The sequence below is a fragment of the Corvus kubaryi genome, unplaced genomic scaffold (assembly GCF_017639235.1).
Source record: "Corvus kubaryi isolate FWS band 111438036 unplaced genomic scaffold, C.kubaryi_AGA036_p1.0 78, whole genome shotgun sequence".
Classification (NCBI taxonomy): domain Eukaryota; kingdom Metazoa; phylum Chordata; class Aves; order Passeriformes; family Corvidae; genus Corvus; species Corvus kubaryi.
The window spans coordinates 7,340,559-7,361,791 of record NW_024582065.1 but is presented as its reverse complement, the minus strand read 5'-3'; the positions used below and the strand labels follow the sequence as shown (position 1 = coordinate 7,361,791).

The window sequence follows — 21,233 nt, the reverse complement described above, 5'->3', positions numbered from 1 at the left end:
AACCCAGGTTAAGCGCAGGCCAGAGCTAAAGGCTCCCGTTCTCCCACCCCTGCTCCCAGCGCCGCTCCTGCTCCAGGAGGGCTTGGGGCTGGAAAACATCGCCCTCATCCCAAGCTGGGATGGCTGCCCAGCCCCCAAACCCCTCTGCCCCCCCAAAACTGAGCCCCCACGCTGCCCTGGTACGGGGAGAGTCCCCACCCGCAGCCCGGTGCCACCCAGGCAGGGACAGGCGGGCACTGGAGTGGCATCGCTGGGCATCCCTGCGCCACAGCGGGACCTTGTCTGCTGCAAGGGGGACCCCAGCAGGTGCGAAGGGATCGGGAAATCTCTCATGGAAAGCACCTGAGGAAAAGGGGGAAAGTCTTGGGGAGAGTTGGGGTTCGCCCGCTGCTCCTTCCTCCCAGCCAGGCTGGATTTCCTTGGATTTGCAGTGCCTTGGAATGGGGACCCTGATGGGGACAGGTCCCCCAGTGAATAACTCAAGACACACCAATAAGAACAAACGAGGACTTGGACTGGGTTATATTTTAAAATGCTCATATATTTTCTTTTTTTTTTTTTTCTCCTTTTTTTTCTTTTTCTCTTTTTTTTTTTCTTCTCATTTTTTTCCCACAATTCTAATACAATTGTTCTCAAAATACTGGCGTTTCCAGCAGCAGTTCTTTCTTTTTTTTTTCTTTTCTTTTCTTTTCTTTTTTTTAACCTTTTTTGTTGTTTTCGAAGTGAATAATAATATACGGTAGTGATTTCACAGTAAAACAGACCTGCGGGAACGCCAGAGATACGTGACAAAAGACACCCCCAGACCAGCCCTCCCCCTCCCTTCCCCTCCCCCTCCCATCCCCAAAAAAGATTTTGGAAGTGGGGGGAAAGAAAAAAAAATAAAAAGTTCATTCAAAAAAATTATTTCAAAAGAGATTTCATATAAAGCCTTTAAAACACGGTCAGAAGTTTCTCCCTCTTCTCCAGATCCCTGTGGCTGAACACTTACAGAGAGAAAGAGAGAAAAAATAGAGAGAGTTTATAACAATCTCTGTAGAAGCAACAAAACAATCCAGGAAAGAAAATATCCAAGGATACGGTAAGGGATAAAATTACATTTGTACAAAAATAGATTTTAACTTTATTGATGCTTTAGATATTTTTTCCTTATCTTTTCTCTTTTTTTTTTTTTTTTGTCATTCTAAATGTTAACGTCTTTTTTTTTTTTTTTTTAATCTGTGTATCCCATAGCCAAGGCATCCATCACTAAGTATTGGGAATTGCTAAAGCTATTCTTTACTCCAAACCGCCTGCTTCAAAGAAAAAAAACAAAACAAAACAAGAAAACAAACAAAAAAGAAGAAAAACCAAACAAAAGAGAAGAAAAACAAAACAAAAAGGCATCTTAAAATAGATGCAGTTCCTTTGTCTCGAGGAATAAAAATCCAGATTTGGCATCTGCCAATTTGGAAAGGGATTCGGATACAATGGAAGCAAAACAAGGGAAAAATAAACCAAAACAAAAAACGAGGGGGAAAAAAAAACCAACCAAAACCAACCAAACCAACCAGGAAAAAGAATTGACTTAAACCACAAAAAGCCAGGAAAAGTCTGTAATTGCTACAGTTCTCTATGTGTATAGGTGAGTGGGTATTATACAGTGTAGATATCTACAGTACATACATGGATACACACACTCATCGGCACTGATGGGGCAGCACCAGCTCCTGAGCCACGCCCCAGCCTTTTTTTTTTTGGGATCAGGAGCCCAAGCCTGTTTTTTTTGGGATCAGCCCCAGCCCAGGGCTCTCCCCGCTGCAGTGGAGGGGTCAGCAAGGCCAGTGGTCAGCGTTTCCCACATCCACCCGCCCCTAACGCCGCTCCTGGTCAGCATTCCAGCGCCAAGGGAAGCTTGGCATTCCCATGGAAGGGTTTGGGATGTGCTGGATTGGCTCAGGGTGGGATGGAACACGCACAGGCAGTGAGGGACGCCGCGGCGGCTGAAAAGCTGATGTTTGTGCTATCTTTAGAAAATTAAAGATTGTCCCACCAACAAAAAGGAATTCAAATAATAATTACAAACAGATCACCCCGAACCAAAGCAGATTTTTGCAGGAGTACTGGGAGCTGGTTCAATCCAAGTCCAAGCTCCCTAGGGAATAATGTGCCTTCTGTTTTCCTTCAGCTACGGCTCACCTCTCCACACTCAGCGTTATCACGATGAGAACGACGACGACAAAAGAAGCCCAAAGTGAAAAGAATAAAATAAAGACTCAAACTCATGCAAAGCTCGTTGCTTTAAGGCTGCTCTGGCGGATGTTCCTGGCGCACAAAAGCTTCTCCTTCCCAAGGGAAGGGTTGGGGTGAGGATGGAGGGGCTGGGCCGGGCTTTGGGGCTCAGGGAATCCCGACTCCCTTTCACCAGCTGCAAACTGAAATCCCAGGGCAAGGCGCAGCCTTTCCCAAAATCCCCTCCACCACGGGCATGGATTGGGGCTGTGCTGCTCCAGCAGGGAAACTGAGGCACGGGGATGCACGTCCTGATTGGGAGCTTGGGGCCTGTGGAGCCTCTCCCTTGGTGTTGTAAGGTCAAACGCTAACGGGGATGGGATGAAATTGGACAGGATGGAATGAAATGGGATGGGATGGGGACAGATGGGAAGAAATGGGATGGAACGTGACAGGATGAGATGGGATGGGATGGGATCTCCCACTGTGCCACCTTCCAGCCACAGCACCCAAAAGCCCTTTCTGAGCCATCCGCCAGGGACAACGTTGTCACCCACCAGCGACCAGCAGGTTGATCCCAGGGCAATATCCACCTACTTTCCCGAAGTTTTCCCTCTCTGGCAAGCAAATGCCAGGCTCCTTTCTGCTGGGAGAGCCGGGCTGGGGGCCGGGGGCTGCCTGGGGGCTGGGTGGGCTCGGGGCTCTGGGAACTGACACCTCCCCTGGGGCTGCGCCAGCCTCCCGCTGGCAGGGAACAGCCTGCTCGTGTTTCCTGGCACCCCTGCCAGATCTCATTCCTCCTGCCTCGTTTTCTTGGCAAATTCTTGCAGGGTGAAGCTGTTTAATAATATTTTCAGCGGCTTGCAGGCTGCTGGGGAAACAGAGCCAAGGCGCTGTGCCCGCCTCTGCCGATGCGCCACGTCAGGCCAGCCCCAGGGGAAGGTATCCCCTGAAATCCTGAGGGATTCTTAATTTTGGAGCTGCAGGGGATGGAGCTGGGCACTCCAGCTGCCAGCTGGGATTGACACCAGGCGGGTGGCAACGGTGTCCCCTCCAGAACAGGGGTGTGAAGGAGGTGGTGGGCGCTGCTCCATCCCTCTCCAGGAACAAAGGAGGAGTTTTCAATCAGTTGCAAAAAATGGGGAGCAAGAAGAGGATCCTGGGAGGATCTCAACCTTTGCTCTTTAAAGCACGGGATGCGGAAGCGGTGGGGAAGCCCTCAGCCACAGGCACCTTATTCTGGGCTCCCAGCACGGTGTATTTAGGACCATCCGTCCTGCCAAGGGGGGAAAACCCTCCCCAGCATCCCTCTCCACTCCCTCTGCTCTGTTCTTCCTCCAACTCGTGTTTTTGGCGGGGCACTGGAGACACCTGATGAGGGTGAAACAGGGAGGGGAAGGGGAATCGCTCCCTGGCTGGCCTCTGGCCACACGCTCCCTGGGGAATCCCATCCCATCCCACCCCACAGGGTGTGGACACATTCCTGGGACCGTAATCCCCAAAAACCTGCCCAGCTCCCCGCTGTCACACCGAGACTCAAGGAAAGGGTTGTGCAACAGCCAAGGTGCTTTTGGTGCTCCCAGGATCCCGGGCAGGACAGGGATGGTGCTGCCACATCCCCCACCCAGCTGGGCCCTCCCAGGCCTGCATCCAGGGGAGGGGGAGCCCTGTTCTTGCTTCACCACTAATTAACAGCTGCAATTAACCAGCCTGGCTGAGCACTCCCACTAATTGTTGCCTTGCAGTGTTGTGCAGGGCTGAAACAACAGGAGCGGCCTTGTGGGTGAGCCGAAACCCCGGAGTGGGGTCATGCTGGGATACACTGGGATATACTGGGGCAGTGCTGGGATATACTGGGATGCTGTGCTGAGAGCAGGGGTCCCAGCAAACCCCCAGGAGCTGGGCAAGGGCAATGGGGAGTCCCTGGCAGCCTTAAAGCAAGCGCTGCAGCTGGCTCATGTCCACACGGGCACCTCTGGGGTGGGCAGCGATGCCCGGCCGCCCTCCGGGATGGCCACAAGGGCGTTTCCTGTGCCACGGCCAGCGCGTTGTTCGGGGGGGATTCAGCTCAATCCCAAATCCTCAGCTCTGAAGGGGAAGGAGAAGGCTCTGTGCAGCCACGGGTGACTCACTCACGGGGCACGGCCGGGCCGCCTCTCCCTCCGCAGAGTAACTACCGACACTACTAAGAATAGTTAGAAACCAAAAATAGAATTTTTTTCTTTTTTTTTTTTTTTTTTGGGTTTTTTTTTTTTTTTTTTTTCTTCTTCTTCTCTTTTTCAAAAACTCCATCCTCTGAAAATAGCCCAGCTGCAATCCGAGTCCAACCACTCCCCTCGGCTCGGCCAAACCCCACTGCCCCGAGGGCCGGCACCGTCCTTATCCCCAGGGAAGCAGCAGGGACGGAGGGGGTGACGCCGTGGCTCATCCCAAACCTCATGGCACGGCGGGGGCAGGGGTTGGCAAAGCTCTCTCCGCTCCCACTTCTCTACAAGTAGCACAGGGAACCAGCGAGCAGGTCTGGAGATGCAGCAGTGACAGCGAACGGACAGGGGGTCAGGCGACGAGGAGGCCAGGACGGCGGGGTGTCCCCCGGATCAGACGGTGCCTCCGGCGCTGGGGGCAGCAGGGAGGGATGGGCTGGGGCGGAGGAAAGCGGAGGAAGGGCCCCGAGGGAGCCCAGCCGGGCGAGGGACTGACCCAGCAGAGTTCTCTCTAAGTCATTTGGTGCGGCGCTTCCAGCATTTCCATCAAGAAGGTGTCGATGGGCGTGTCGCCTATTAGCTTGAAGAAGAAGAGGTGCTCCAGGCATTTCAGGCCGATGGACCGAAGGGCTGGGAGGCGGAGCAGGAGCTTGGCAAACCTGGGGGATAAGAGAGGCGACAAGGTCAGACAGCCCGGGCTGCAGCCCTGCCTCTGTCCCCAGGGCTGGGGAGGGGTGGGAGGCAGACACAGCCTCTGCTACCAGCGAACCGTGGGGCTGCAGCTGTGCAGGGAAATCATTGATGATGGCCCAGCAAGAACGAGCTGGGAACTGAGCTGCAAGAGTGAAACGAGAAACGAAAGGTCAGCCCCGGACTGGGGGACACCCTGAGATGCTGGAGGGGTCCCCACGCTGCAGCCATCGAGAGGAGGCACCACGGGATCAGCCTTGGCACTGGCAGTGCTGCAAGCAGCTCCAGCAGCTCAAGTTTTGGTCAGGGAAAAGAGCAAACAGCCGGGAAGGGGCTGGAAGAGATGCTCAGTGGGGTGAGCTGGCACTTGGCTGGGCAATGCCCCTTTCCTGCAGGCTCTGTGCACCTCCTGAGCAGCTCCAGCAGCCCTCACTTGGGGTTCTGACCATCACCAGCTGAGCCCTGGGGCTGCTGGCGAGGCAGGAACCCGGCTGCCAGCCAGGGGTGAAGCCGAGGACTGTGACACAAGAGTTGGAAGGAGCACTGCAAACCACCTGGGACAGCAGGTGCTCCCTTTCCCCGGGCCCAGGGCTCTGAGGAGGGCAAACAAAACCCTTTCTCCACACCCTGCCCTGCCTGGAGTCGATGGTTTCAGGTCCTACAGGCAGGAGGACAGGCAGGAGGGCTGGGGAGAGCTGGCAGCTCTGCAGGAGCCAGCCAGGATGGAGACAAGCCATCCACAGCTGGGTGTTGGGCTCCGAGGCTGGCAAAGAGGCTGTGGAGCCAGGAGAAAGCCACCAGCTCCTGCAAGGCTGCTTTGGAGCACCCCAGGTGCCAGTGGATGTCACCTCCTTGTGTGAGTGCTGCCAGCACAGGGAAAGAGCCCTGTAACAGCCACAGCAGGGTTATTTGCTTTTCCTGCTGCAAAATCAGGGCTTGAACATCATGAAAAGGGCCAGGCAGAAGGGGACCGTGCAGAAAACACACACACAGGCAGGCACAAGCACACAGATACTCTCTACATGCACACACAATTCTCTCTCCCGATTTTTTTTTTAATTTTTTTTTTTTTTCTGCTGAGCTGGCGAGAACGGCGGGAGCAGAGCCAGGAAAAACAAATCAGTCCTACCATCCCATTCAGGAAGTTTCACTTTAAACCGAACCAGATGATGGCTCCAGCCCTTGGATATGTTTAACTGTGAGATAACCAGCCTGGAGCACGCTGTGCCAGGGCTGGGAGGGGGGGGAAAAGAGCCCTGATCCCTGATTCCCTGTGGCTGCTGGGTGTCACGTAGGCACCCAGCCCTCCCTGCGGAGCAGCAGGGGCTGCACGGGGGGAGCAGGGCTGGGTTTTTCCTGGGAATGCCTCTCGGTGTGGAGAAATTCCCTTTTGGTGTTTGCAGGGTGCTCCCAAGCTCCTGCTGGATGGGGACTCAGAGGAAGCCCCGCACCCAAGGGCACCTGAAAAGGTGGGAATTCCAGAAATCCCACAGCACGGAGCAGGAAAAGGCACCAGGCTCCAGCAGGGCTTTGCTCAACCACAGGGAGAACTTGTTTGCAGCCCCAGCTGGTGACCACATCGTGCCACGAGGCCAGGGGGATGCAGAGAGTTTGGGAGAAGTTCGGGGAGCTCTTGTGCAACTCCCAGCCCACGAGTTCACCCTCCCGAGCCACCTGGGGTGGTGCCACCACTGCCCTGCACCACTGAAGGACGGAGGGAGGGCAGCAGGGCCCAGCCACGGCTCTCAGGACATCCCTGAGATGTCACCGAGTCACTCAGGTCACCAGGGATGGGTGTGAGCATCACACAAGAAGGTCCCCAGCCCACAGTCACTCAAAACCAGTGGGAGATTAAACTCCAGAGCCCCTGGCAGAGCTTTTGGACCTAAAACACTCCCTCAAACACCGCTGAGCACTGAGGCAGAGCCCTGGGGAACTGGTGTGGACTGGTGGCTCAGACTGTGCTCAGGCATGGTGGTTTGGAGGGGGCTTGGGGCATGAAGAGAGGGAGGGACTGTCCCTGTGCCACCTCTTGCCCACTCCCAGTGTGTGCCAGGGCTGCAGATCCTGCACAATGTGCTCATCCCACCAAGGGAATAACCCAGGAGAGCTGCTGGTGACGATTCCCAAGGCAGCTCTCCTTGTGCCAGGAACAGCTCTGCTGCAACACCACGGCAGCCCAAATCCAGGCTCTGGCTGTGGATTTGCTCCAGAAATGCAATTTCTTAAAGCTTTCAGGAAGAGGAGGCAGCTTGAGAGCTGGCCTGGGGTGCACACAGACCCCCTGGGAGAGGAGAGGTGACAGGCCTGCTCCTTGCCCCGTGCTCATCCCTCAATTCCCCTGCTCCCCACAAACCAAGCACACCCCACGGCACCTCCACCCTCGCTCTCCCTGCCTCAAGCCAACCGGGAACATCCCGGGAACCCCTTAACAACACATCCTTCTTCATCTGCCAGCACTCTGGGACCCGAAGCAAGGGAAAAAACAAATCCAACTTCACTTCTGAGGGCACGCTCTGCGCTCACTGCTGTGAAAGCATCCTTGTCATTTACCATCCGCACACACGAGGCTGGGAACGCAGGTGAGATGCAAATCCCAGTTGCCTGGGCTGTTTTTGCCCAACATTCATGCACCAGTAGCAGCTTCCAGTGCTTTGCCTGGTTTCTCAAGAAGCTGTCAGGAACTGAAGTGGCAGTTGCCAGCTCCAGGCTGTAACTGGGGAAATGCGCCCACTCAGCTCCGCAGCAGTCCAGGAACGCATTCCTAATTCCCCCTCCCATTCCCAGCTGGATTGGGGGAGGCAGGGAGGGGAGAAAAAGAGTATCAATTGAGGCTTTCACTTCCCAGCAGTGATGCTCCTCTGCCACCGAAAATTAACTCCATGTGAGTCCTGTTTTTGCTGCGGTTTCGCTCGCCGCGGTTTCCAAAAGGGAAATGATACCCCCTTCCCACATGGGCTCATCCCACTGCTGGGGCTGTGGGAGCTGGGCCTCCTCAGGTCTGCCCACCTGGCTGCATTTACTGGCAAGGGAATATCGAGCTCTGTGTGCTGCACAGGGGGGTGTTTTTAGGGATGCTCACAGCTGAGGCGGGTGGAAACGAGGGGTTTATCTGCAGGGAATGTCTGTGGGGACGGAGAGCCCAGAACAGAGGGATCCAAGGACACCCTGGGAGCTGCAGCACCCATTGCAGGGGGTTTGCAGGGGGTGAGGGTACAGGAGGAGGGGCACAGGGAGCTCACCTGCCGGGCTGGTCGGGGTATTTGTGTTTGCAGTAAGCCTCTAGGGACGCGTACACCTTCTCCCGCAGCGCCTCCACCTCCGCCGGGTTCGAGAGGCCCTTCGAGTCTGAAAGGTCACACAAAAGCCATCAGCCGAACATCTCCAGGCTTTCCAGGCTGGCCAGAACCCCTCTGTGTGCTCCCTGCATCCCTCCCAGCCCCACCAAAGTGGGGATGCAGGCTCTGAGCTCTGGGGATTTGGGGAGCACTCAAAGGTTTGCCCTGTGACTACAGATTTTTCCCCACCTCACACCCCAACCCCAAATGTTTTGGCTCATTCCAGTGGTGCCAGACCCTCATTTAAAGGGTTTAATTCCTCCTCCAGCCCTGGGCTTGTGGGATTTCTCCCTCCAGCACTGTGGTGGGGCTGAGTGAGAAGCCCCTGCTCTGGCACAGCCCCCGGGACACAGCGAGGATCTGTTTTTAGTAGGGTGAAAGGGACAGTGCAGAAATCGATATCCCCAAGCACATGTGCCATGGGAACCTCTCCAGATTCCCCTTCTTTGACCATATACGGCTAATCCCAAATTACAGACAATAAATTACTGCTGATTACAAGGAGGGGGGGACTAAAAAAGAAGAAAAACAAACCCAAGAAAATGTAATAAACCCTGCTGGAACAGCCTGGCCTGGCTTTGGTGGGAAAACCCAGGGAAGGAGCTGTGCTTGGGCACAAACAGTGCTCTCTGAGGGCAGGGAGGGAAGGGGTTGGTGGTGGATGTGGAGGTTTGCTCTTGGTTGCCATCTGGTTTTGCTCTGGGCTGATCCACTTTAAAATAGAGATCCCCTCCAGAGAGCTGTGCAGGTATGAGCAGGCTGCCTCCTGCTGCACAGGGATTTGCTCCCTGGAATGCTGGAGAAAAGCCCTGGCACTGACCCTTCTTCTTCCCTCGAGCAGCTGGGGCCGAGGGGGAAAGGGGAGCAGCGTGAAGCCTCCCGGAGTCTGTGAAACCACAGTCAAAACCTGAAGTTTTTGTGTATTTTATGAGCACATTTCATGTCTTTCAGCCTCTCCAGGTCTGCAAAGGGCTATTCCAGAAATGCAGGTAATAAAAGCCCTCGGATGATGAGGTTGGGAAGCAGAGACAATCATATCCATGCTCTGGTGCTGCTCTAATCTGTATTTTTCTCTTTAAAAAAGATCTAGATTCCATTTCGTTCCAATTCAGGGACAACTCCCTCAAGCACCAGAACTTTCTCTTCACAGTCACTCTGAAATGGGGAGAGCTGACAGGACAAGGGGGAATGGCTGTAAACTGAAAGAGCAGAGCGCAGGGTTAGATGGAATTTTGGGAAGAAATTCTTCCCTGTGAGGGTAGGGAGGTCCTGCACAGGTTGCCCAGAGAAGCTGTGGATGCCTGGCAGTGTCCAAGGCCAGGCTGGATGGGGCTTGGAGCAACCTGGAATAGGGGAAGGTGTCCCTGCCCATGGCAGGAGGTTTGGAACAAGATGAACTTTAAGATCCTTTCCAAACCAAACCATCTTCCACCCCTGACTCTCTTCTTTCCTGCCCTGCCCTCGGCATCTGGGTGCCCTCTGCTACTTCCAGTGGGGCTCTTCAGGGAAGAAAAGGAGCCCAAAGGACAGAACAGCAGCCAAGAGGGGCCAGGAGGGCAGAGCCAGGCACGTACCGGGGTTGAAGAGGACAATGGCTCGCAGGCAGCCCAGCTCTGTCTTGTCCATCAGCATGTCCCTCATTTTGGACACCAGTTCTGTCAGTACTCTGCAAAAGGACACAGAAAGCACAGAGTCAGCACGAAAAAAACCCCAGGAATGAAAAGCCCCAGGTGTCAGAACTGGAGTGAGAAGCTCCGGTCACGTTTAACGAAGTCGGGGATGGCGCTGGCTTGTACCAGCTGAGGATGTGGCCTCATTTTCCTCCTCCATCGAAAATAGCTCATTAGGAACATCAATAGTTCCTGTGAGATACAACAGGGACCATAAAAACCGCCTCCATCCATTCACTGAGAGGCTCTGGCATCTGAGAAAGCTGCCTAAAAATAAAAAATAACAATAAAAACCCACCCCAACAGGTATCTAAAAGTAATTTCCTCCGCCGGTAATTTTTATTGCTCCCTTTGCTCTTACTGCAGGTGTCGGTCTTGAAATATTTTCCACTGATTGCCCAGTTTTTCATGTTAGATCCTGCAGCAAAGTCATGATCTTGCACTTATGACCTCACAGGAACAAATGATGTCACCCAGGTCCGAAGAACAATTTCCTCACAGAGCAGAGCAGCAAAGGTGATTTGGTTTCGACTCAAGATGAGTCTCGGGGAGAGAAATCAGCATTTCAGCAGCGTCTGGAGTCACGCTGTGGGTCAAACACCCGGCAAGCTTGGCTTTAAAACACTTTCCCAAAGCCTGAGATTAAAGAGCCCCCGGGACACGCCTGTGGAACCCGCTGAGTACTGCTGGGGCCTTTCCATTGTGCAAATAAAATCGCGTCTTGGTCCAATTAAAGATGAAAAGGAGCGAAGGAGTGGCCTCCTCGTAACATTAGAAGGCATCTGGACCCCATGAAAGGGGCTTTGATTTGCACCGGGCAGCCTCCTCCCCGTTTGGGGCTGCTGGGTTTTGCAGGTTTGAGAGGAGGGATTTGACGCTGTGTTTTCAGGGACATCACGGGGTGGGACACCCTCATCCCGGGCTCCTCCAGCAGGAATGGAGGCAGCTTGAGGTGCAGACAGGGATGGGGATGTCCAGGCAAGGCGGTTTAGGATGCAATCCCATCCCTCCATCCCTCCAGCCCAGCCCACCTGTCGAAGATGGCCCCGACGCCGGCGCTGTGGGCGCTGTTCCGGTGCACGTGCAGCCCCGTGGCCAGGAGGATCCCGTCCTTCACGGCTATGGAGCGGTGGGAGAAGGAGGCAATTAGGAGCTCGTTCCAGCCTGGGGAGGAGAAAACGACCGAGGCTGCAGGTTAGAGCCATGGGATCCTCAGGAAGTTTGGGAATCGGCGACGTCACCGGAGGAGGAATCCGCCTCTGCTGAGGGAACGTGGCTGGATATGGGGAAGGAGGGGGGAGCCAGCTTTTCCTTGGCTGTCAGGGAAGGGAAAAACCATCTAGAACCCGATGCACTAAAAATAAAGCTAATAAGGGGAGCAGTTTCCTCTGTAAACCGCGCAGACACCGAGCAAACAGCTCTGCCTGAACACCCCGGGGGTGTGGAGCCCCGAGCTCCCCTCTGCCCTCAGCCGCTGCCTCCCAGCACTTCCAGCCCTATCAGCACGGGCTATCAGTTCACCAGGCCCCACGGAAGTTCCTTCACCATCCCTGAGCCCTGTGAAAGGGCCCGTGGAATCTCTTTGTGGGCTTTGTGGGTTTGTTGCTTCTGCCATGAAAATACTGGGAGAGGTTGGGTCTGCTCTCTGCACAGTCCCACGTCCGTGACTGCTTCCACAGCTGCTTGGAAAACAGATTTTAGTCTTGTTAGCTGGACTGCTTTGGGATGTAGGAGGGACATCCTCTGAGCCCAGACCTACAGGGAAGGGAAGGGAGAGGCGACCTCCACGTCCTCCAGCTCCCCTTCCCAATCCAGCACCTTTTCAATTCCTAAATCCATCAAGGATTCCTGAAACAAAGCCCCAATGAGAGGAAACGCTGCCAAGTTTGAAGGGTGGAAATTCGGGTCACTTTCAACCAGGAGCAGCATCTTCAGTCAGATAAGAAGGGTCTTCTGCAACACCCCTGTCCTGAACATGTTCTGGAGTTCTGCTCCAGAAACCTCAGGATATTTGGCTTTGGGGGTTTTTTCCCAGGCTGGAAAAGCAACACAACAATATCCTTCACCTCTCCTGCCACAGGAACACGTCTTGTCCCGCTGCCTGCAACAAACACAAGGCCCACGTGTGCTGTATTTACCTCCCGCTGCAGCCGTGGGCTGTGCCATTAGAAATGTTGACAAGGAATAAAGTTCACTCTTTCCTAAGTGGCCACAGGATGTTTCCACCCCAGCCACGGGAACATTTCTTTGGCTATTTACTGGGTGAGGCCTGGCACTTTCACAGGGATTGCAACACCATGAAACCCAAGGAGGATGGAGGAGAAGACGTGGGACTGCAGCAGGAGCCTGCAGAAACCCTGCTCCCAGCAGGAAGAGGAATTCCCAGAGCCAGATCCATGGGAAGCTGTCACACACAGCAGCTCCACCAACAGAAGCCCGAGCTGGCTCTCAACACCCACTCCAAGCTGGGCTTATTCCAGCAAAGGAGCGCTGGATCCATCAGCATCCTTCACCTGGATTATTCCCATGCAGAGCTGGGATGCTTCAGCTGAAATGGGGAAGATTTTCCTACCTTGGCTTTCACCAGAACATCCCCAAAGAGCCTCCAAGACAGAGGCAAGCAGGGAAAATTCAGTATAACCACAGGCAGCAAATGGGAATTAAGAGACCAAACAAGCCTGTCCCGAGAGTTCTGCATTTCAGCCCGAGCTCTGGGGTGGCAGAGCAGAATTCTGTGACTCCTGTGACTCCTTTCTCACCACACAGGGTGGCTCTGGCTCCTCTGGGATAGGGAAGGCACTCTGGCAGCACAGTGGCCCTCGTGTCAATCCACCTCCCTGCCAACTTTCCCCAGCAGCCCTACAAAAGCAGCTGCAGGGATGTAACGCTCAGCATCCTCTGCCAAGCTGAGAAAACACCAGGTTATTCCTGTCTCAGCTTGGAAACAAGAAAACCCGTGGAAAACAGGCTTAAAAAGTCAGGTTTCCTTCCCTTCCAAACAGCTCAGAGAGGGAATATTTTTAAATGATTCAGGATTTGAGGAAAGCTGCGGCCAGCCCAGCCAGCACTGCTCCTCCAGAGCTGTGTGCTCCACTTGTTTTGCCTCCCAGGATGCCCGACTGAGGCTCTTAGCTGGATTTTAGTACTTCAATATTTCATGGGCAGCTGTTCTCAGCAGGCCACTCAATAATACATAGAGCCACTGGTTAGAGGACTTGGGGAAGGTTATCTGAGGCTCTGGCAGAGATGCTTGGAGCAGGGAGCTCCAGGGAGCTGCTCCAGGTGGCTCAGCAGTCTCAGGGTTGGAGCCACCGCGAAATTTGGGGTCTGCAGCCCCTCTCCTGCTGTCCATGGAGTGAGTCACAAGCAGGGAACACAGGTCAGGAAATCTCCAGGTCCAGTTTTAATCAGCTGCCTGCTAAATAGAGAGAGGAAAACCTGGAACTGCCGTGGTGGGTTTGGGTTCCACTTCCCGAAAGGAAAAGGCTTTGTCTGAATCCAGCTCTTTGCAGGAAGCCCTCAAAGATCCCTACAGAGAGGCTTCCCCTGCTCATCCACTCTCACAAGAGGCTCTAGAAATCCTCTTCAAATCCACACTTTGCATGCTCCAAAGGGCCCAGAGCCAGCTCTGGCAAAATCCACAGAAAAGGCAGAGGAGCCTCTTCACCAAAGCGCTGCAGGAAGGGCGCAGGACCTGGACAAAAGCGAATTTTGGGGAAACAAAAGGAACTTTACCAAGCACTTCAAAGTGCCTGGCTTACAAAGAGCTTCATGCCTCAAACACATCCTCCCCGAGCTCTGCTCTGATTTCTTGCCCTCCACGATCTTTGTACAGCAGCAGGAGCTTGAATTCACTCAACAGGGGAAGACCCTTCCTGCAGCCAAGGGCTTTCACCTCCCAAACCCTGCTCCTGCAGCCCCCCTGCGGCACAAGGAAATTTAAAATAAGCCCTGAGAGTTCTATTTTCATCTTGGTGGGTGGGAGAAGAAGTGAGATGTGTTTTTCTCCCCTTTCTGCTTTCAATTATGATCAAACATTTCAGTCTGATGAAATTTCACAGGGGCCTGAGCCCACTTGGTCTTTCACACCTCAGTTTGGGAGGAAGGCAGAGTTTAATTCCTTGGGTTTAAGTCACCCAGCACCCATCTCTGAGTTCCTCATGGATCAGAAACGAAGCCAGGCCATTTTTCAGCTGATTTGCCACATTCTGGATCCCATTCAGCAACACATCCCATGGGGCTTTTAAAATCCTATTTAAAAATGGAATGATCAGAGTCTGCTACTCAGAATCAAACATTTTCAAGCTGCCAGGACCTAAATCTGAGGGTACAACCCATCCCAGGGACTTGCAGATGGGGACAGATGCCACTCACCTGCTCTGAGCAAGATGACCTGGTCATCCAGGGGCAGCTCGGAGAAGTGGGGGATCCTCTTGGCCCACTCCACCAGGGTGAAGAGCTGTTTGTCTGCTGCCTGGCAGATGTTCGTCACCGGGTCATTGGGCTGCCAAAAAAAAGATGGAAAAGCTTGGAAAAGGCAAAGCAAGGGAAAGAGAGGCTGGAGGAGCAGCCTGCCTGCCACCCCCGAGGTGGATGTTACCAGTCACAGGCAGAGGAAGTGATTTGGCTGCTCCACCACGAGGGTTGTAATAGTTTTTAGCAAGCCCCAAAATGGGAACTGGGAGTTCTGAGACTCCAAATCCATCCACCCTGACTGATGAATCCAAGCAGCTCCGGCCCGGGGAAGGGCAGACTCCAGCATCTCCCAGCTCGATAAACCAGCACCAGAGGGGGCATTACAGGAAAAAAAAAAAAAAGAGAAAACCCCTTTCCTTTGAAATATTATCCAGTAACAAAAACCATCTGCTCTCAAGGAGGACAGTCAGCCTAAACACACCAAATCCCTGTTTAAAGGACCTGCTCACAGCTCAAGTGGATTTGTGATTAGGAACTGGAAGAGCCAGTCTAAGCCTGGTCCAAGTGTGTTTGTAGGGTTTACCTCCCTGGACAGGGATGTAGGGGCCCTTCCCATCTCCTGCTGTAATCCCTGCTGATATCCAGCAGCTTGGATTGTACAATCAGCTTCTTTCCATGTCCTTAAAAGAGCAGTTTCCAAACTGGAGCAGGAGTGTTTACTTCACCCCTGGCTGGCAGGAGGAAGGGGGTTGAATTCAGAGGAAGAGCAGACACAAATGTCAGTGTAACCTGTGGCAAAGCCCCCTCCCAGGCTGGGCACACCAGGACCACGCTGCCAAGTCACCCTCGTGCCCCTCAGAGCTGTGCCCCACACCCCTGCCCAGTCCCCTGGCAGCAAACCCAAGGCTCTGTGCCTCAGTGGCCAACATCTCCCATTCTCCAGGCTTAAAATAACCGGGATTTGGCAAGCTCAGGGCACCTGCCTCAGAAGTATTTCCACCTGTTGCGTGCAGAGATGGATGGGCATGGGCTGGCACCGGGCACCGCCACAGGGATGTGCCCCCCTTGCCCAGCCCCTCTCCAGCAGCTCCCCCAGGGGTGCAAGGGCAGGGCAGTCTCACTCCCAGGGAGCTGGGGCTCTTCCCTGAGGAAGGAGATGTGAGCAGGGACTGGGCTTTTCTCCTGGGAGAAGAAGAACAGATGGGATTTCCCCCGGACAATGGGAAAGCCCCAAACCGTGTGTGAGGAGGAGCTTTGCAGGGTTCAGCGTTTCACTGGAAGCACAGGGAATGGTGGCACTCAGAGGCAGGAAGGGGGAGAAGGGACACCAGAGGCCCTGAACATCCCCATCCTCGAGTTATCCCAGTCTGCTCGGCCAGGTGGAGAATCCTGCCATCCCGGCGAGGTGGGATAGGGATGGAGCCCTCCAGGCCCCACCACGACTTATGGGAGACCCCCTGCTCCAGCAGAACCCAACCCTTGCAGCAACAAGAGCCTGCAGAGCCCCAAAAAAGGCATAATTTAGGTAAATTAGATGTTTTTGGCAAAGCTTTCATCAGGGCTGGCTCCTGGGAAGGTTGTCAGCACGTGCTGGGCTCCAGGCGCCCCAGCCCTGGCTGTCCCTGCGTGGGCAGCACAAGCTGTACCCAACCTCTGGTTCTCCAAAGCCTCAGCTTCAGTTCCACCTCAGATGGCAATTCCTGGAACCACCACGGCTCTTCCTGGCAGAACTTGATCACCAGAGCGTGAGAAGCAGCTGGAAGTGTCCGGAGGGCCCTGCCTGGCTGCGGGAGGGGGGTGGCAGGGCTGGAAACCCTCCCTGTGCAAGGGAAGCAAATCTCCTCCTGCAGTAAATAGCAAGGGCACGGTGCCGGGGTGTGACAGAGCCAAAGGGCACCCGATCCCCCTGGAAAAGGGGAGCTTGAAAGTATCTTTCAGAAAATGGTGACTTGAAACCAGACGTTCAAAGGCCAATTAAGAGCTACTGGGGAGGACAGCTCTCAGTTACAGGCGCTGCCTTTCAGGGGCCAGGAGCCCATCCCAGGTGGTGCTTACAGGGCAGGAGCCCGAATTCCCAAGGTATGGGGCAGAGGCAAAGCCACCCCACTGCCCAGGGACAGGGACATGGCACAAGGTGACAGCCACAGACACGAGAGAGTGGAGTGACAGGACAAGGGGGAATGGATTTGAGCTAAAAGACAGTGGGGTTAGATCAGGTACTAGGGAGAAATGTTTCCTGTGAGGGTGGGGAGGCCCTGGCACAGGGTGCCCAGAGAAGCTGTGGCTGCTCCTGGATCTCTGGAAGTGTCCAAGGCCAGGTTGGATGGGGCTTGGAGCAACCTGGGACAGTGGAAAGTGCCCATGGAAGAGAGTTGGAATTCAATCATCTTTGGAGATCCCTTCCAAGCCAAACCATTCTGTGAGTCTCTGAATGTATGACTCTATTTCTCCACCCAGGCTGGGCCTGGAATGCTACCCCTTGGATCTTCTGAGCAACCTGGGCTAGTGGAAGGTGCCCCTGCCTGTGGAAGTAGATGGTTTTAAGGTCCCTCCCAACCCAACCCATTCTATGTGGGAGACAAGGGTGTTTATTCCTGAATCACCCTGCCACCTCCACCCCAGCCTGCCAAGGCCAGCTGGAAATGTCCCTGCAGGTCACCAGCAGTGCTCAGTGCAGCTGGACTGAGGTGCAGAGGCACAAATCAAAGCACACAGCACACGAGGCCAACAGCAAACAGCTCCTGTTATCCCTCCGTGTTTATCAGGGCCTCAATTTGCTGCCTTTCCATCACCTGGGCTCTGAGGGAGGGCCGGGAGGGCCGCAGCTCCTCCATCTCCCCTCTCCTCATCCGGTGGCCTCGTCACTGGGAGCTGCTGATCTCATCCATCTGCTAAACCTGCTACAAATGTCACCTCATTGTCGGCAGAAACCGCTTGACAATAACAGGGCATTCCAACAAGCCTCCTGCTTCTATTTAGATGCAACACACATCCTTGTTCACAGTAATGCGTGTTGAATTATGCAGGAACCGGCTTTCAATTTGCTACAAGAGGCTGAGGAGACACGGTGCCAGACGAAGCCATTTATTTCAGCTCGCTCTCTGGGGTTTGTTTTCAAGTCAGCACAACGCTGGCTCCAGCTCCCCTGAAGGATTTTTAATCCTGAGAGCAGGCAGAGCCTCTCTGAGCCCCTCACTAACTCCTCCAGAAAAGCCCTTTCCAGCCTCACGGTGATGGGATCCTCCTCTCAAATGCAGGTGAGCATCTGTACCTGTTTCTGTACCTGATTCTGGAGAGTTTCACTGAGGGATTGGCTCTGCCCATACCAGGAAGCCTTGAATGTCCCAGACCAACCTAAGGAATCCTAGGAAAAGCTGGTAAAGGCCAAAAAGAGCATCCGAAACCACCACTTAGACTCGTCCTGACCCCCAGATCGCTCACAGAACTTTGTTGGAAGTGACCCTGAAGATGATCTACTTCCAACCCCCTGACATGGGAAGGCACTTCTGACTCAAACCCTCCAAGGCTCATATAAAGAGAGAGATAAAGCATTGTTGTAACAGGAAATAAATACTGCAGAGCCCTCTCACTTGCTCGGAGCAGCTGCATTTCATCAGCTCAGTCTCATAGCTGCCCAGCAGGAATTGCACAGGGATATTTCAGTGGATGAGCCTGCTCTCCTGGAGCAGCCAGCCCAAACCTGGCAGAGCTCAACCTCAGTGCCCCTCAAAGGACTGTGTGGCCACCAGGAGATGCTCCCCACTCCAGCCTCAGCTGCTGTTTTTTTGAGGAATTCCTCTATTCCCACTGATTTCACAGGAAAAGGGGCTATTGAGGAGTGGGGACTGCACCCTAAATACTGCCTGAACTGCACCCTAAATACTGCCTAGGCTGCAGAGGGCCTGTCCTAGAAATGGAATTGCAGAGGATGGTTTGGCTGTCACATTAACTGCTTTGCAGGGAGATTCCTCCCTGTTGGTAAGGGAATCTCATAGCGAAGGGCCTGAAACACTTTCCCTCACTCTCCATAGAATCCCAGACTGGTTTGGGTTGGAAGGGACCTCAAGACCACCTCAGTCCAACGCCCTGCCACGGGCAGGGACACCTTCCACCAGCCCAGGTTGCTCCAAGCCCCGTCCCATTTCCCTGTCATGCCTCTCTTGTGCACACACCATCCTGGCACAGCCCAGATGCTCCAAGCAGGCCCAGTTGTAACACAAGTTTCTAAGTGGGAAAAGAACTTGAAAGCCAACTTCTAGGTAAATTTCTCCAAGTCTTCTCTCCTCAGAGGCAAGCAGCTGCATAATTCTCCATCTGAGAAGTCACACCCTCACTGCACAGCTCTTATCCCTCTGCACTTCAGCCACACAGGTCTGTCTACTGCCTCAGCTGGACTCCGAGCTCTTAAGAGCATGGAGTGTCTTCCTTCCCTTCAGCACCCAGGGCTGTTAATTACAATAAAATCTTCTCTGTGAGCCCTTTTCATTATTCCTTACAGCATCCCCTCCTTCCCTGTGGCTGTGGGACAGAAGACACCAAGCGCTGGTGGGCTGCTGGCTCTGCTTTCCTGGTGCTGAGCTGACACACGGAGCCAACAGCAGAGCCAGGAATTGCATTTCTGAGCTGGTTTTAATCACACAGAACAACCCCTCTCTGCCCCAGCTGTCCTCATGGTCACTCCTGATGTCCCACAGCCACCCCTTCTGTCCCAAACGCAGGGCTGGGGATGGGACAGAGCTGCCTCACCGAGCTGGGTGTCAGGCCCATGTTTGCCTCAATGTACGTCTCTGTCTTTGGCTCCACAGCGAGTTCAGCTTCCAGGATCTTTTCCACAGGCATGTCCTCGTTGGCGCTGCTTGTGGACTCCACCTCGTTCTCGTTGCGGTCCTTCCCCCGCTGCCTCTCCTCCTGCACGGCTGCGAGTGACACAGAAGGGACAGTGTCAGTGTCAGTGCCACCCCCAGGCTCCACAGGTGGCCACAAAACCCCAAGGCATCCTGCAGGATCAGCCTGCTCCGGTGTCTGCTGTGGTCAGACTGGGATATCCCAGGGAATGGGAGGTCTGGGGAAGGCACCGAGCAGCCCCAGCCTGGGAGATGGGCTCTGTGTGTGCTCCCTCAGGAGCAGGGAGAGGGATGATCCTGCCTGGACAGGGCCTCTGCTGGGAAAGGCCCTTCTCTGCAGAGGCACAGATCCTGGAAACAAAAAGGTTACAGACAAATGATGAAAGGAAGCAACACTTTGGGTCACTGCGGGTGAGGGAAAGTGACGGGTGAAGTGAAAGAATCAGGGAATCGCAAAGAAAGAGAAACAGCTCAGTTTAAAGCAGAAATCCAGAGTTCAGACACCTTTGAGGCTGGCAGGGCTGAATTTCCCTGGAGGCCATGTCGTGCCCCTCTCCAGCTCCCGTGGGACAGCAGCTCCATGCAAACCTCCATCCTGCCTCGGGCTCGGGGCAAGCCCCAAACAGACAGGAGAGACCTGTCCCAAATCCTGTGGGGTGGGGATGATCTCGCCAGCAGCCTGTCACATGCTGCTGAGTTATGTCTGAGCAGCTCAGAGATGAAAAACACTTATTAGATGCTAATAACATTACTATTATTATTACTATTATTATTATTATTATTATTAACCTCCCTTGGAAACCTGCACACGCTTTTCCTACACCTGGAAAGCAGCTTTGTGCAGCTGCAGTAGGAACTCTCTCCATCACCTTGTCACAGACCCTAAATCCCACACTTTTCCACACACCACTGTTTCCCCACAGCACATTTTAGCCCACTCTGCTTGAGAACAGCCCCAAGCATCTCTGGCCATGAGAGACAACGCTCTGAACTCACCCAGCTCTTTGCTGAGGACTGAATGAGGCACTCCAGTACTGTAAAAACCCTGCTACTTATTGCCAATTACCCCAGCACTCCCTCCCTGCTGCATTTGAAGCTGGTTACGGGATGTTCAGGCAGAGCAGCAGCGGCACAGGTTTGGGAGCTGCCTGTGGCACAAGGAGGCTTTTCAGACCATCAGTGGGACCAGCTCTATGCCAAGTGCAAAACCAAACCCTACAATATGAAACTCCAGGTAAACTCAGATTTGTGTCGTGGCTTTTGTCCATCTGGTGCGGATTCTTCCTCTTTTTCAAGCCATCATAAAAACCCCTGCTTTAATTTCACCCCCTAACCCCACTGCTGCTTTTCCAATCATCAGAAAAGGAGAAGTTTTTGCTTAATGCCAACCCTTCTTCAGCAGCACAGATGCACCAGGATTCCTCTGGGCACACTAGGAGAGATGAAACACCTACTAAATAACACGAAAGCCTGAGAGAAAGGCAAACCCTCAACAAATAGGATCTTATAAAAAGACTTAAATGCCAAAGTGCTGATGCAGAGCTGCAGCAGCTCTCGAGGTGAAGGCGCAAAGTTGGGATCACTGGGGTCACTCCACCAGGGTGTCAGCCCCAAAAACACATCCCCATGCTGGACACTGGGATTCGTGGAAAAGCACTGCAGAGGTCTGGGCAGGCAGGGGCTACTTAAAGCCTTCAATCTGCACATCTCAAGCTCATCAGTGCCACACTCCTGGCCTGAAGAATCCGACACACTCCAGGGGTTGTAGGAGAGAGGATCCTACAGGGCACCTCGACAGCCCCTGCCTGTGATCAGGCTGAACTCAGCTGACACAAACCATACAAAAAGAGACAGCTGGGC

At 54.0% G+C, this 21,233-nt stretch overlaps 1 protein-coding gene across 1 annotated transcript in view; it reads right to left on the bottom strand.

The window, feature by feature from the left end:
* Positions 1-1,184: 1,184 nt before the first annotated feature.
* The window catches only part of RXRA (retinoid X receptor alpha), a 99,373-nt gene continuing 79,324 nt past the window's right edge, over positions 1,185-21,233 (bottom strand). The window contains exons 5-10 of the mRNA XM_042052051.1: positions 19,276-19,445; positions 14,488-14,617; positions 11,145-11,277; positions 10,018-10,109; positions 8,348-8,453; positions 1,185-5,074 (exon numbers count right to left, since the gene is read on the bottom strand). Coding sequence (XP_041907985.1) covers positions 4,927-5,074; positions 8,348-8,453; positions 10,018-10,109; positions 11,145-11,277; positions 14,488-14,617; positions 19,276-19,445 — 779 coding nt within the window. The 3' untranslated portion in view covers positions 1,185-4,926. The remainder of the gene's footprint in view (positions 5,075-8,347; positions 8,454-10,017; positions 10,110-11,144; positions 11,278-14,487; positions 14,618-19,275; positions 19,446-21,233) is intronic.